This window comes from Anopheles darlingi, chromosome 3, assembly GCF_943734745.1.
Source record: "Anopheles darlingi chromosome 3, idAnoDarlMG_H_01, whole genome shotgun sequence".
Lineage (NCBI taxonomy): Eukaryota > Metazoa > Arthropoda > Insecta > Diptera > Culicidae > Anopheles > Anopheles darlingi.
Window position 1 is genome coordinate 21,769,724 of NC_064875.1, and position 14,320 is coordinate 21,784,043.

The 14,320-nt window shown below is 50.9% G+C and overlaps 1 protein-coding gene across 7 annotated transcripts in view; it reads right to left on the reverse strand.

Annotated features, from left to right (window-relative positions):
* The window catches only part of LOC125955905 (venom metalloproteinase 3), a 93,916-nt gene that overhangs the window by 52,263 nt on the left and 27,333 nt on the right, over positions 1-14,320 (reverse strand). For all 7 annotated transcript variants that reach the window (XR_007469122.1, XM_049687228.1, XM_049687230.1 and 4 more), the window contains one exon: positions 9,712-10,257. Coding sequence is in view for 6 of the 7 variants with exons in the window: in XM_049687228.1 (XP_049543185.1) it covers positions 9,712-10,257 (546 nt within the window). In the remaining variant the exon portion in view is untranslated. The remainder of the gene's footprint in view (positions 1-9,711; positions 10,258-14,320) is intronic.

Sequence of the window (14,320 nt, forward strand, 5' to 3'; positions counted from 1 at the left end):
ACATTTGGAAGATAATTTTATCAGTTTACTCGCAAAAATTGTTTAAATCTCTATCAGTTGAACTCTAAAAGTGATGGCGAAATTCCGTTCCGCCGCGCCGGAAATGGACATCATGTGCCACTTTGTGGATGCCGCGGAATTCTGTCTCGGCATCTACAGCATCTTGGCACTGATGGACAACAATTAGAGCATCGAGAGATGGTTCTATTCCGAATGGCCGACGCTACGAGTGTCAAGAAGCTCCAAAGGATGCTAAAGAGGAAGACGGACAGAAAAATGGATACACCGCTGCGTGCGATTGTCCGGTAGGTCGAAACAACTAACCAAAAAATGTAGAAATACCTGACGAACATAGAGATACATGTTAGAAGGCAAAAATACCGTCCACTGGTTTAGGATCATCAGGTAATGTCACAGTGACAGCAGCTGAACAAGATTGCCAACCCGATTTTGCGTGGTACTCGAAGCGATCGTTTGATGAGATGGAGTGGTTAATATCGATATGGTACCCATGTCGATGAACCCGCTCCACGTCCCCCAGCTGAATCCAATCGAAAAATTCGGTGCAAACCTAAATCTTAGCATCTATTGCAACATTTTTATGGCGAAAACGGAGAAGGAGTTGATCAAAAAAGCACAGAAATATCTGAAAAACAAGTGCGCAAACGTGTTTTCGACCTTCATGTCCAAAAATCCAGCTAACTACCGGAAGGGTGCTCGGAATGGCGCAATCAGAATTTTGTGTGAAAAGTGATAAAACTACCTTCCAAATGCAGGTTACAGGTCTCAATTATCTGTCTTAGATGTTTTTCTTATCACCATTCAAATTTTGTCTCTTTTTTAAATGCAAACGTTAACGTCACACAGCTGCGTAGAAATTCTAAACAATGTCTAAATACCAGGTTCTTGTTATTATTTGACGAGAGTATAGACCCCAGCGTCCGCAAAAGGGATAATCAATTGGCAATAATAATAAAAAGGCGCAGCAGCACCAATCTGGCTCAATCAGGCCACTGTTAGGCCACCAAACACTGTGCTGTGGTAATGTGTTACCGAAGCGATCTACCGTACTTAATCAACCCAACAATAAACACTTGCTTATCAGATCGGCAACCAGCGCCCTCGGGCCCGTGCGTGAACGTGCGATGCCGCAATTTCCATTTAATATTGTTGTCCCATTGTCTCAGTCCCCGTTGCCTCCTCGACGCGTCTGTAGTGGAACGGGGCCCTGTACTAACATGTGTTTTAGTAGCTGCCAACATGCCATGTTATTGTCGTCCGCGCTTGCTTGCTCCGTTGGTGCTGGTTGCTGCTGGTGACAAAAAGGGCAGCAATTAACACTTGCTTCCATGCTTGGAGAGGAAGCCTCTCCCCCTCTCATTTGCGTAAACCTCTCCGGGGCCTTTAGCAGCTAGCAGTTCCCGCTACCGCAGGTTTCTGTAACGGTGCCGATGCCATCGGCTATCGGGCCGCCACCAACTCCGCAGGATGTAATTTTACGTTTTGTTTTTTCCTCTGGCCAGGGGCCAGAACCAGCCGACGTGTAACGAGCTCGCCGCAGTCAGTTGCCTCCCATTTGATGTTCCGGTAATTGATGGTGATCCCAAAGACGTGATCCGAGCATGTGCATGTCCAGCAGCAGCCATCGGGCAAACGTTTATGCAACCACCAACCACCGACGACGACGACAGCAGCAGTGATCCTTCCCATTCTAATCCAACCTTTGCCAAGGTCACCAAGGAATGACCACGAGCGCTCTGTTTCCGCCGATGCAACACAGATCACAGATCAATCACTCGAGTAAGAGGATAACGCTTTAGCTGGCGCCATTCCGGACCATTACAAACCACTGCCCACACGTGGTAGCATTCCTCAAGAGACAGACAGCCAGCGGTGCCAGCGGTAGTGATGGTATGTGCGCAGAACTACAAAACGAACTGCACTTAGAACGCTCTACCTTCTATCCCCGCAATGGCAAGGTTGTTCTAGGCCACCGATTGTTGTTGGCAGCTGACCAACTTGTAAATGAGATATCTCCTGCAGCACCTGTCCAGTTGGTGCGCTTCGAGTGTTGGAGTACGGGAGTGGCACCATGGCAGCGGCAGCCTGCCTGGCCGATGCCTGGCTGATTTATGACTAATTCTATTCGATTCTAGGCGCATGAAACCTGTTCCAACGGGCGTATCCTAACACAGGGGGACCACGATCGCGAGTGTTAAGGTCAGCCAAGGCCTAGGAGGTAATGGAGAACCGGGGGAGGCAACTGATAGTGGCCTTCTCCACCCACCGGCAATCCCTCGTTCCCCTTCGCAGAGGCAGTTCTAAGTCAAATGCTTCCACAATTAGCATTGACGCGGGCTGTTCTGTTCAAATGGTTCAACTTCAGCTATTCGCTGCATACGATCGGCGGCGATCGCACGCTGCACACGCAACGCAAGGACGTACAGATACGAGACAGGTGGAGAGGGGTGCGGGGTGACAATAGTGCATTTATTTATGGATGCTGGATGCTGTGTCACAGACACAAATAGCGGCCCCCTCTTACACGCTTGAGACCTTCCCCGGTTGGCCTTGAGCTGATCTCTTGCAATTGCACACCCGGCCGGCAAGCTGGTCAACTGGCGATGAGACGCGATGTAGATACATAAACAGTACCGCTCAAGGTGTCACAGGACCGGACCTTACGCGATGGACGCGACGCGCGGTTGTTGTTTATGCATTTATACTCGCAGGGCATCCGTGGCAGAAGAGATGAACGGCTGTTAACAGCACCAGTGCCAGTGGTCTGTTGTTTGTCGAACGTTACGCATCTCCGCATCGTTCCCCTACTCTCTATCGCTACTTCCGATGCAACCGGCAACCGGACCACAGAGCACAGAAAGGGAGCCGCAAACGAAACGGAACAACACTTTATAGCTCAATCGAGCATAAAGGCCCGAGGCCCCCAACCGATGGCAAGCAAGAGCATGGAAGCATAACTAAGTGAAAAGCGCAGCGCCCTTGCGCAACCTTCACTTCGTGCAACACAATGGACCTCCAGTCAGGCCCAGTGGCCGCTCTTCGAGAGACCAGTCGTTACATGTCGCTTAACAGTCGTCATAACTGTCCGCATGAATTTACTACTCATACTCCCCGCCGTAGCAACAGGAGAAGGAGCTCATCGTTTATGCGTTTTGCTTGAGCGAATTTGGAGCGATTAGTGGCGAGAGACTCCATTGATTTCGACGCAAAGGCTCAACACTGTTGGATGTCTCGATTCGATTGCTTGAGTTTCTCTATTGTTTGTGCTGACCGTTGAGAGATGATGCTCGTTTTGGCCGTTTCCGAGATGCCCAATGGAGCGGAAATGGACACGATCAGCGCGTGTGTGTATGTACGTGTGACACATTGGACGGAACCGAACCTTGGACCAAGCTCAAGCCTTGGAGAGTTCGCGCCCGTAAATCCCCGGACTTGCAACCTCTAAAGATGGATGGATGTCTTCTGTGGCGGCCTCTCTCTCTCTCGCTACTACCTACTTCACGATGACAAGACGCAACCACACAGAAATGATGTCACCATTGTCAACAAAACGATCGCCATAGGATCGGGAGGCCATGGCTGAACTCATAATTTGATTCAATAATCAGCCGCACGCTGCTGGCTCGATCGATCATGCACTCCAAGATGTCCGGAGGTGACAGATGAACACCACAAGACCGACCGCAGCAGCAGCAGCAGCAGCAACACCCGGCGTGTCGATGGTGACAGCATCCTTAGATCTGAATTCGTTTCTTCCTTCATCCTTGCTCCAACGCGAGTGGCTCATGGGCCTTGGCATTAGTCTCGGTAGTTCCGGTGCACGCACAGTGGACTCCTTCCTTCCTCTCCTCTCACTCTGGTGATGAAGATTGATGCCACTGATTATGTGGTTGGTTGGTTGGTTGGTTGGTTGGTGGCTCTGGTTCCGGAATGGAAACCACAAATCGACAGACACACACACACATTCCCTGCAAGCAAACCGGAATTCAAGAGCATCGGTGGATCGGATTGGTGGTAGCTTCCGCCCGAAAACCAATTGGAACGATCGACAACGACGACGACCGCACGGGCTCTCGGCTTTATGGATCGGAACCATACCCTTTCCCGGTTCCGACGTGCACGACGCACGAAGATGAGCTGAAGCGAGGGCCGAGATCATTACGGTTTGGTCATCGATCGACCGATCGATCGGACATTACGAAACGACGACAACGACGCCGTCGAACTGGTTAGTTGACGCTTTCGTTCACTTCCGTCATTCCCGTCATGCGCGACAGTCAGTGAGGCAGCCAGTGAGGCAGCCAGTGAGCCAGCGCGCTCTACTCGCATGATCGTTCACTTCCGGCCGCACTTACTGACTTACTGGCACCCTATATGCCCCCCTTTAACATCGGTGTGCGTACCGGACACCGGAGTATCCGATGACGACGATGCGGCGGCGCATACAAGTAATAGGAGGAGGCATCTCCTCTTCTCTTCCGGACAATAACCGGGTAAGCGTAGCGTAAAGTGACATAATTATGTCGTGGCCCTATGTTTTGCTTCTCCTTTCTTTCTTCCCCTTCGCTTCGATCACCACCCCTGATCGGCTCTGGTCAGCTGGCTAACTGACTGGCTGGCTGGCTGACTGGCCGGAAAGTGAAAACTTCACGTAATGGACCGATGATCGGTGAGTCGGATTATGGCGTCATCGGAACATATGAACGCCATAGTGGAAGGTGACAGCTGGTGACAGGACTGGCGATTCTAAGGCAGTTTGTTAGCGAAACCTTGAATTCTTGACTGAGTCTGCTCGGAGCGACACCTTCAATTGTGTGTTCGGAGGCGTGAATGTGGTGCTGCTACTGCTGCTGCTGCTGCTGCTAGTGTTAAGCAGTGTTTGTGTTGGAGAGGCTTATGATCAGCGGAACCTTTTTGTCGTGTCATTTTATGAAATGAGCCTTCGGATCGCTAATCTGACGTCCAGAATCTATATGCTATGATGTATTGTCACCCTCAAGGATCGGACTAGCTCGTTTGCCACATATTATCAGAGATCATTCTTGATCTGCTTATGATCTATTCTATACATCAAGCGATACTTCTCGGCTAGAGCCACAACAAAGCCACACACACACAGCAAAGGTATTCGCTTTCGATTTCCTCCTCCAAACAGCACGCCGACAATCGTGAGCTGTCCATGTCGAACGATCACGATCTTCAATCTTCCGGCTCGCAGCTGACCAGACAAACGAAATTGCATAACTCCCGCCAGCCGCTAAGCAGGGCACTTTGGATAGCAAAACGGAAAAATGGTCGTCACAACATAAATCGATCGAGTCCTCATCAAAGAGCTCGGAAAAACTATCCACCAATGTAGCTCTTGGTGGCACAAAAATGGCTTCCGTGAGATGATGCCGGACAAAATTGGGTCCGGCCGTCTCGATCGCGTCAATTAAGAGCGTTAAACAAAAAACCCTCTTTCGCGGACCATTATCTTGTAGCAAACGGTGGGAGCACGATCATTAGCTTGCCCGGCAAACAACCCGGCAAAAAAACTAACAAACCAGATATCTGTGACCAGCAGCAGCAGCAGAAACCAAACCGAAGCAGTTGGCCCTTTGGTTGGCGCATCGGAACGATAGACATAATGCGGCCATATTAACGAGCAGCGAGCAGAGCGGATCAGTGGCGTAATGGCAATGCCAGCGGAAAGTGCCTGAGCCACCCCACTCCAAACGGAAGTGTGTGTGTGTGGCCGGTGAGAAGCCAATGCGATCGAGTGACTAGTGAACAACCCGATGGTATTTGGTGGTTATGTCTATGTTGCAGCTAAAGAATGTGCTCAGCTTTGCAGCGCAGTCTTTACCTCGTTTGCAACGAAGTTTGACATTTCGATGAAATTCCTCACGCTGTCAGCAAAACACCTGGTGATCGTGGTTTACTCCCGATTCAAAGCATAACTGTTTGGATCAAGATAATTACCGTTAAATCTTCTTTCGCTCTCTCGCATCTCTAACCTGAAAATCGCTTCGGAAGGCTTTGAAGTGCGCGTGCGCAGATGCCAATCAGGAAACTGTCAATCTGACAAGTAGTGATCACCTGTCATTAATCCTCATACTGTTGCTACTACTTCCTCCAGACCACCACTACTCCATTCCATTGTTTACGACCAAACCAAAACGCACGCACACACCCAGAGCTCGCGTGACCAAAATACACCAGCCTGTAAAGGTGTGTGCGTCTTTTACACAACAAACAACCGAATAGAGCGCGCGCGCCCGTCCACACCACGACTGCGGCTGCTCGACAAAAGGCGAAATTGGTTGGGAAAAAGAGTAAATCCGATTACACAACCTAACGACCAATTGATTTGCTTCGCTCTACTTCCACGCCGCGGTTTCGCGATTCCCAGACCCCAGCTGCGCAGTTTGTGGTAGTGGAGGTAAGCCACCGAACGGGTAAGTAGTAGTAGTTCCTTGTGTTTACTCATTACACGCGCGCAGGCTGTTAGCCGTTTCATCTTGCGGCCTTTGATAGCAGTCAGTCAGTCAGTAGAGATTCCGTTAACTTTGCAAAAAAACCCGCTCTAAAGATACGGCTTCATTAGGGAAGCTATCCGAGAGTTGGACTTGGCCCACAGCATTAATTTAATTTATTTGTCAGATACACTTCGAATCCGTGAGTGCCGCAGAAACGCACCCTCCTGTCAGGATGAGGACGGATTTTAATTTATTTTGTTTGTCACGATCAGTCCGCGCAGTTCATGCGCAGTTCTCGGTCTTATCGTTTGACCGCTTTGGATCGTTTTTGCGGTGCGATCGATAAAGATCGGGGTTCTTCGGCGGTTTTTTTGTTGTGGTGTCGTCGCATAATCAGTTCAGTTTTACGGTCCAACCACAAAACCTCCACTCGAGGGCATACTCGAGGCAACGAAAAGGATGCATGATGATGATGGTGAGGGGTACAGTGTAGAAAGAATTCGATTAAGCTACCTCGCGGTAATAAATCTTATCGTGTCCTAGTACCCAAAATGCTGCTGATGCTGCGCAGTGGCTTCGGTCAATCCGAAGACAGCAAAAACCCAAAACACGGAAGGGGGAGGAACCGTTTTGACTCATCTTCCTCCCCCTTCTGCCGTCGGAAGGCTTCGGAATCTGCATTCATATTTCTCCCGGCCAAGATCTGCTGCTTGGACTGCTAGACACACACCTGCTAGACACACACACACGCACAGGCTTCACAAATAGACGTTGGTTTCCGCATGCATCAGAGCGTTTGAGGTAAAGATTGATTTCACGATAAACCGGAGGCTGGCTGTGAAGGCCAGGCCGGCCATTAAATAAGTATACGCCTATAATCACAAATAGTGTGTCACACACACGCACACACACTCACACACACGCTGGACTATGAATGTCATCAATCGCTACGAGGCGAGACCACGGCGAATGATTCATTCCCGCACACACATTTCAAACCAAACAAAATCGATCAACCCCCGAAACGATCTACGACCCCCGCGATTAGCATAAGTGGAGACCGACCGAAATGTGTCCATCCACCGAGCTCGGCTCCTTTCCTCCTTCCGCGAGCCCTTTTTTGATCCTCTCTCTTTCTTACATAGTGACCGAAGGTCCAAGGTCCCCATCGGTGGTGGTGGTGGATCCCTTTTCAACACCAACAGGACAGCCGAGATCAAAACATGTAATTTATGCTCTCCTCTACGCGCGCGTCATGGCATCGGGTGTTCCGCGTGCCACTTCGGCTGTTTTTTTTTTCTTTTTTTAGAAGAGGAGAGCAGTCTGCATCACATGCATGAAACCAAAACATAAATCTCTTTTGCTCTGCACACCACCACTACCACCACCGATCGTTCGATGATCGATGCTGACAGGTGCGCACATTTCGTCCCTTGTTCGAGTAAAACCTTGCCGCAGGTAAGGATCACGGCCAAGGCGTTGCATGCCAATAGGGAGCACACGCGAACCAAAGCAATATCTAAATATCATTTCCATCCGTCCGATCACTGAGGGAGTTCGGAATCGATTAGCTGGCAAATCGGTCACCCCGAAAGACACATTAAAAGGACGAGAACAACGAGTTGAAGGCAGAAAGAGAGAGAGAGAGAGAGGTGGGACCTTCAACGATGGTCGAACGATCGCTTGTCGCGTTAACACCCTCCTTGGCCTCCGGCCACGTGATTAGGATCACCACCACGGGCCGGTGCTCGGGCTGCCACGGACTGTCGAAGGACTGTCACCACCAGCACGGTGACGTGCTCTGCAAACCACCATTCGCAATGACAGTACAGCGGTTATGGGAATTAATCCCTCCTTGCTTGCAAACGCAATGTGTGTCAACATGACCGAACTGTGTGTGTGTGTGCACTCGCTAAACGATTTACGAGTTCATGTCAGGAGGCAGGAGAAGGAGGAGGAGCTGACATTCTCCTAATGCTGCCTAATGGACGTTTGACACGGAACATGGAGTCAAATGAGGTGCCCGGTTCCGTCGATCGTACTTATAACTTCAATGACACACACACGCTACGCCGGATCGCTCCTCTAATGTAGGTTCTAGGTAATGGGAAGGCGGATGGTGTTCTTAAGAACAACGTAAACAGCATATCAGCAGCAGTAGCGGCTGCAGCTGCAACAGTAACAACACGCTGATGGCCTACCCGATCAGATCCCGTACCGTTCTTTTGCAGCTCAGTTCTTGACATACATACACATTGTCGATCTGTACACCTCACCCTCACATCATTCGGACACTTTGCGCGCGATCGCGATCGCGTCCAAACATTCCACTTAGGCCATCCGGAGAAGCCCAAAACAAATAACGGTTGCAGACCGGATTAAGCGGTCTGCCACTGCGGTGACTGCGATCACCGATCACGCGTTCAGTATACAGTCAGCTGCAGTCAGCTGCTTGTGTTGTATGTTGTTCCACAAGTCAGCTCTCTCGGACTCTCGGAGGGCCTCAGAAATTAGAGCACCTCGTCCTAGAGCCGAGCGGTGGTGCTGCGGAGGTGAGTTGAATTATTTAAATTATAAATTAAATCAAACGTCGACCGACCAGAGGAGTCGGACGGAACGGAACGGCTGCTGAATCGGTAGCTAGGATTCCGACACTCACAGTACCTCTTGCATCTTGCATACAACAGCGTGTGAAAACCGAAGACCATGCGAGGGATATTTAGAGCAAAACGAGCGCCGCCATGTCCATTTGGACCTCCCTCGGCCCCCTCACAAGTGGCCAAGTGGTCCACGACCTTCAAACTAATTACACCTGGTACATATGCGCGTCCATCGCAAGAGATGGAGCTGGGAGCGTAGGAGCGCTGGGGCCTGTCTGCTTCTGCAGTAGCCACCGAGATTGAATTGTGTCTGTGTGTGTGTGTGTGCTGGAAGGTGCAATCGATCTCAGCGCAGGCTACTCGGTTGTAGGCTACCTATAGGGAGGGTCCTTGAAGGGCCTCTAATGCCGGCCAGCCCGGCCATTGGCCAATGAAATCGTACTCAAGCCATCAATCAAGGCGATCGCGAGTGTGCTGCTGCTACTGTGTCCATTGCCATTGCTGGGACTTCGAAATTCGACTTAATTACAGTGCGCGTCATCTTGCGACTTGTCTAGACCATCTCTGCATCTGCACGGCACGGCTCCCGGAAGCTGATCTCTCTCTCTCTCTAATAACTTTCGACTTACCTCATCGTGGATCTCCTCGTACACCAGACCCTGCGTCGAGTTGGGATCCGATCGGACGTTCCACATGCGCAGCGAATGGGCCGGACCACCGCGCAACAGTCCCTCCGTCTTCCGGAGCGTCAGATTGACGTTCTCGCCGAACGCCTCGAACGACACGCGGTGCTCATCGATTTCGGCTATGCTGGGGGCGGGCCGCTGGCGGCCGACCGATGGAACCGATGCACCCGGCGAACCCTTGAACTGTCCGGCCGGTCGCTTGGCCGGCAGTTCGCTCACCTTCTCGGTGAACCGCACCTTACTGAGGTCCTTCTTGACGTGGTGCTGCTGCTGCTGCTGCTGCTGCTGCTGTTGGTCACCGGCGATCGCATCACCGTTGACACCGTTCGACACCGGTCCGGTGGTGTCGATGCTACGTTTCCGCCGACCGCTCACGGCCGGTTGGTTGGTGTGGTGCTGCAGTTTGATCACCTCGTAGTGTGGCACCAGGTCGGGATGATCGACGTGAAACACCTCCTGCAGCTGCGCACTGGACATGTGATGGTGAAGCTGGAATCGAGAAGAGCAGCAAACGTGATCATTTCGTGTCCTGGAATGTTCGGATTCACAATGGGTACTAATTGGAGGGGAAGGTTTAACGCACTAGCAACGGTGCAGAGGAGAGATACACTGTGTGCCTTTGCTTAAAAAGGTCAACCCGATGGCCCATTAACAACGAGATTAAGTTCAGAACAACCATTTTTCTATAATTCCTTAGAGTTGCGTGTTAGCCGAGTTTCAACTGGAACCCCCAGGTCCTAACCATGTGCGCACCTTCTGATGTGGATGAATAAATTATGTCTTTCGCAGTCCTAAGCACCACCTTTTTGATCTCGAGCTCGGACAAGATCTCGGAGAGCCTTTTGCGAGCTCACTAAGCCTCCGCTAAGTCTATTTCGTAAATGTGCGTTTTGGTCTCCATCGCACCGGGGGCGACCAGATGCTTGAGTCAGCAGCACCAGCAGCAGCAGTAGCTCGACGTGTTAATGGACCATTTGTTACCGATTCAAATGTAATCCCCCCTGGCACAGGGGCGAGGCAAGCGGCACGACGTTACGGCACGGTCGGATCGGATCGGATCTAACGCAACGCCACGCCAACCCACACCCACCGATAACGGGGCGCGGGGCGCAATTGTTCTCCGCAACCGCTACTGTGAGGATCGACCTTGCACGCCCCTATACCTTGAAGCGCAGGGAAGGCAGAGAGAGAGAGAGGCACTCCAAAGCGGGGCTTGGCCGATTTGCACGCAACAAGCCGAGCACATGGCACATGGAGAACAGGTTCAACTCGCGTCGCGCAATTCCGTTTTCGATCTCCTCCTTGTCCTTCGTCGGTTTCTGGTATCGTATTTCACTTCGGGGTTTTTTGTTTTTTACTTATCCAAAGTCTAGTGTGCTGCTAAGTTTGTGGAAGCATTTCAAACACACCATCAGACACGAGAGACACGCCAAGTGGTTCTTCTAATAGCGCATGACAGCATGAGTTTGAAGAAGGAACAATCCAGTAGCAGACCACAACTTGACTCGAGATCGACAATCCCGGAAGGACTCGCGCATGCTCCAGCGAAACACAAAAGGAACGTCAAACAGAAGTAGCAGGGAGTGCGGCGTAACCTTCGGCGGGCTATCGCAACGTTTCCGCCTGGCGTAATTCGCACCTCGCGCCTCCCCGCTGAGGTCATGCAAGGCGTTGGGTGTGCGCGCGCCGATAAGAAATTCACACACCACACCGCCGATTGCACCGTGCCCAACCCAAACACAAACATCTCTATTCTCTCCCTGGGTGCGAGAGTGCGAGCGCGCGCATCGAGGTCAATTATCGAGTCAACGGCGGGAATTATGCAAACCGCGAGGAAGCTGTGAGGTGGATTTGAAGGTGCGGAAGGGGGAAAAGCGTTCACAATTCATGCCCGAACGTGATAGCGCAGGTTAGAAACTGTTTGTCGGAATTTCGATTCAATTTTGCAGTGAATGAAAACAAACGACTTCAACGCGCCAGCAAGTGACGAACCTTTTTTTTTTTGTTTTTTAAATAAAAACCTCACGAAATTAGTCACTGAACGCTGTCCGTTTCATTCTCGGTATAAGCATCGTGTGCTTATGCTGCTTTTAAATTCAAAACCAACATAACCGCGAGTACCAGCGTGCGTGTGTTTATTACGAAGCAAAGCGGCCTCCAAATGGTGTGCTCACATCACCTTTTATTTGTTCCAGCAAATTCCAGGGCTTCGGGGCTGCGTTTCGCGTGCATCCGCGCCCCCCTCTCCCTCACGGTCACGCACCCTGTCAAGGGCTTAGTGACATAACAAAAAGCACTCCAATTTCATCGAAAAGAAAATAGTGCGCGCGCGCGTCGTATGTCGTGGCCCTGTGGCCCTGTTGCAGTGATGTCACATAATTAGTCGCCGATCGAGGCTGCGGTGCCGCCGTTTTGCACGAAGATACAAAAATATCTCATCCAAACCTTCCCAAAAAGGGTGCCGATTACTGGCCGAGAATGGTGCGCGGCGTCATGCCTGCTGCCGGTGATTTACGCGCCGGTCCGGTCGAATGTGACGTCGCCGCGGTCGCGCATAATCATGCCGCTCAGCGCTCAGCGCTCAGGTGAGCCGATCATTATGCCCGTACAAATCGGGAGTTCATTAAATGTTTCCACTAAGGACATTACAGGTGTAACGCGAGCAAAACATGCACCACGAGCACGAAAGCCTCAGCACTCAGTGGAATGTCGACTGGCACGAGAAGCTCAAGCTGCTGTTGCTCGAATCCAACTAACATTTTGTTCTTAAAAGTGGTTCAAGAACTAAGCGTTTTGATCATAAAATAAAACCTATCCGGTACTACGGAACACGAAAGACACTGGTGAAACATGATCTATTTTTAAACGTACTTGACATTACCGCTCCACCCAAAACCGGGCCCCATCGTTCATTGAACGAATTGGGTCTGGCCAGCGGGATAATTGAACATGTCTTTAACAGCTCGCGAGCAACAAAAGGCAACACTTCCTTGCACACTGCTGCCAAACAGAAAACCAGTCTCGCGGGATCATTACGCCTAACCTAGACCCAGACCCAGTGGAGCTGTGGAGTCTGTGTAGCCTTCGAGCACATGCAGCACAGCGCGCGGTCTGAGCCGGCACCAGGCACCAGCGTACGGTGGATGTCCTTCTCCGTGCTGGTCAGCGATGCTGGAAATCCTTGTCCAGAGTGCGCACCCCAATTCGGCTTCGATCGGTATCGGTGCGGTGCACAGACACGCACACACATGAGCATTATCACCATCGGAAGCAAAACTGGATCTAGTATTCTTTTAGATACAATTTGGAAATGTTTTAAAAAAATATTATCCAAAGTCCATTTCAGAATGAACTATTCTGACAGAGAGACTTCCAGCACAGACGATGTGCTAGATAGTTTCTGCTTTACAGAACTTCTTTCACCGTTCTTACTGTAACCGTTTCACACATCTGCTCGAAAACAGAGATGTTAATCGATCGTTGTTCGCCACACATCTGACAATAATGTACCCATTCTCGAGCACGAGGCAACCGTCGTCACGCGCAGTCGTGACTAGCGCATCATCGCGCCGACGAGCGTACGGTGCCTGGCCTGCGCCTGCGGATGACGTCAAGACTTCCGCTATCAAAGGTGCGTGTTAAGGTGCGCGAGGAAGAAGCAATTAATTACCGACTTCGGGCCAGACCTAATGGCCGCGAGCTGCGACGACGGCGCTGGACGGCGCCCAGGGGGCTCTCGATTCTTCGCTCTCAGATTAAGCCATTTGGTGTGCGGTACGGAGGGGCCACATAAGCCGTGACAGATGGCCGGCATCGCAGTTGACATCTTACTTTGGTGCAGCGTGCGCGATACGCGCTCCCCGATAACAAGACAAGCCAAGGTTTGGTCTTTATTCAGTAAATCACACACACACACACACACACACACACACACACACACACACACAGACACTCGAGTGTCCGACGAGGTGGGCCCTGGAGCGGAGAGGGGCAAGATAATTATGGGAAAACGGGAAACCAATCATTGACCGCGGGCTGGTGATGCAGTTGGACGGATTACTCAACCACCAGAGTACCAACGAGGCGGTCTACGAAATTCGATTGGGAGAACCGGACACGGAGCGGTTGCATCGCGGGGAGGAGAGGGGCCAGTAATTACCCGCCAAGGGTGGCCACATTGAATGACATCGCGATCTCGTCGTGGTGATCGTGGTCACCGATGTGCCGATGGTGGTGGTGGCATTTATCGTCGAAATGGAACCATAAATTTGTACCGTTTGTAGCAAGATGATTGTTACTTGAGTCATTCGTTAGTGACTCAAAGGAAAGCATTGGTTACAATGTTTGTTCAGTTTTGTTTGTTTCTGCTAGCTTTTATACAAAGCAATTTAATGCCGCACTACCGTTACTAGCTGTCGCACTTATAATGCAAAGCGTGAGAATGTACATGCTGGACGCAAGGGATGGAGATATTTTATTTTGAAAATCACAACCAAATTATTAGGTCACCGGGCCGGAGCTGGAAAAAAATGTTGTCTGCGGTTGTCGGTTA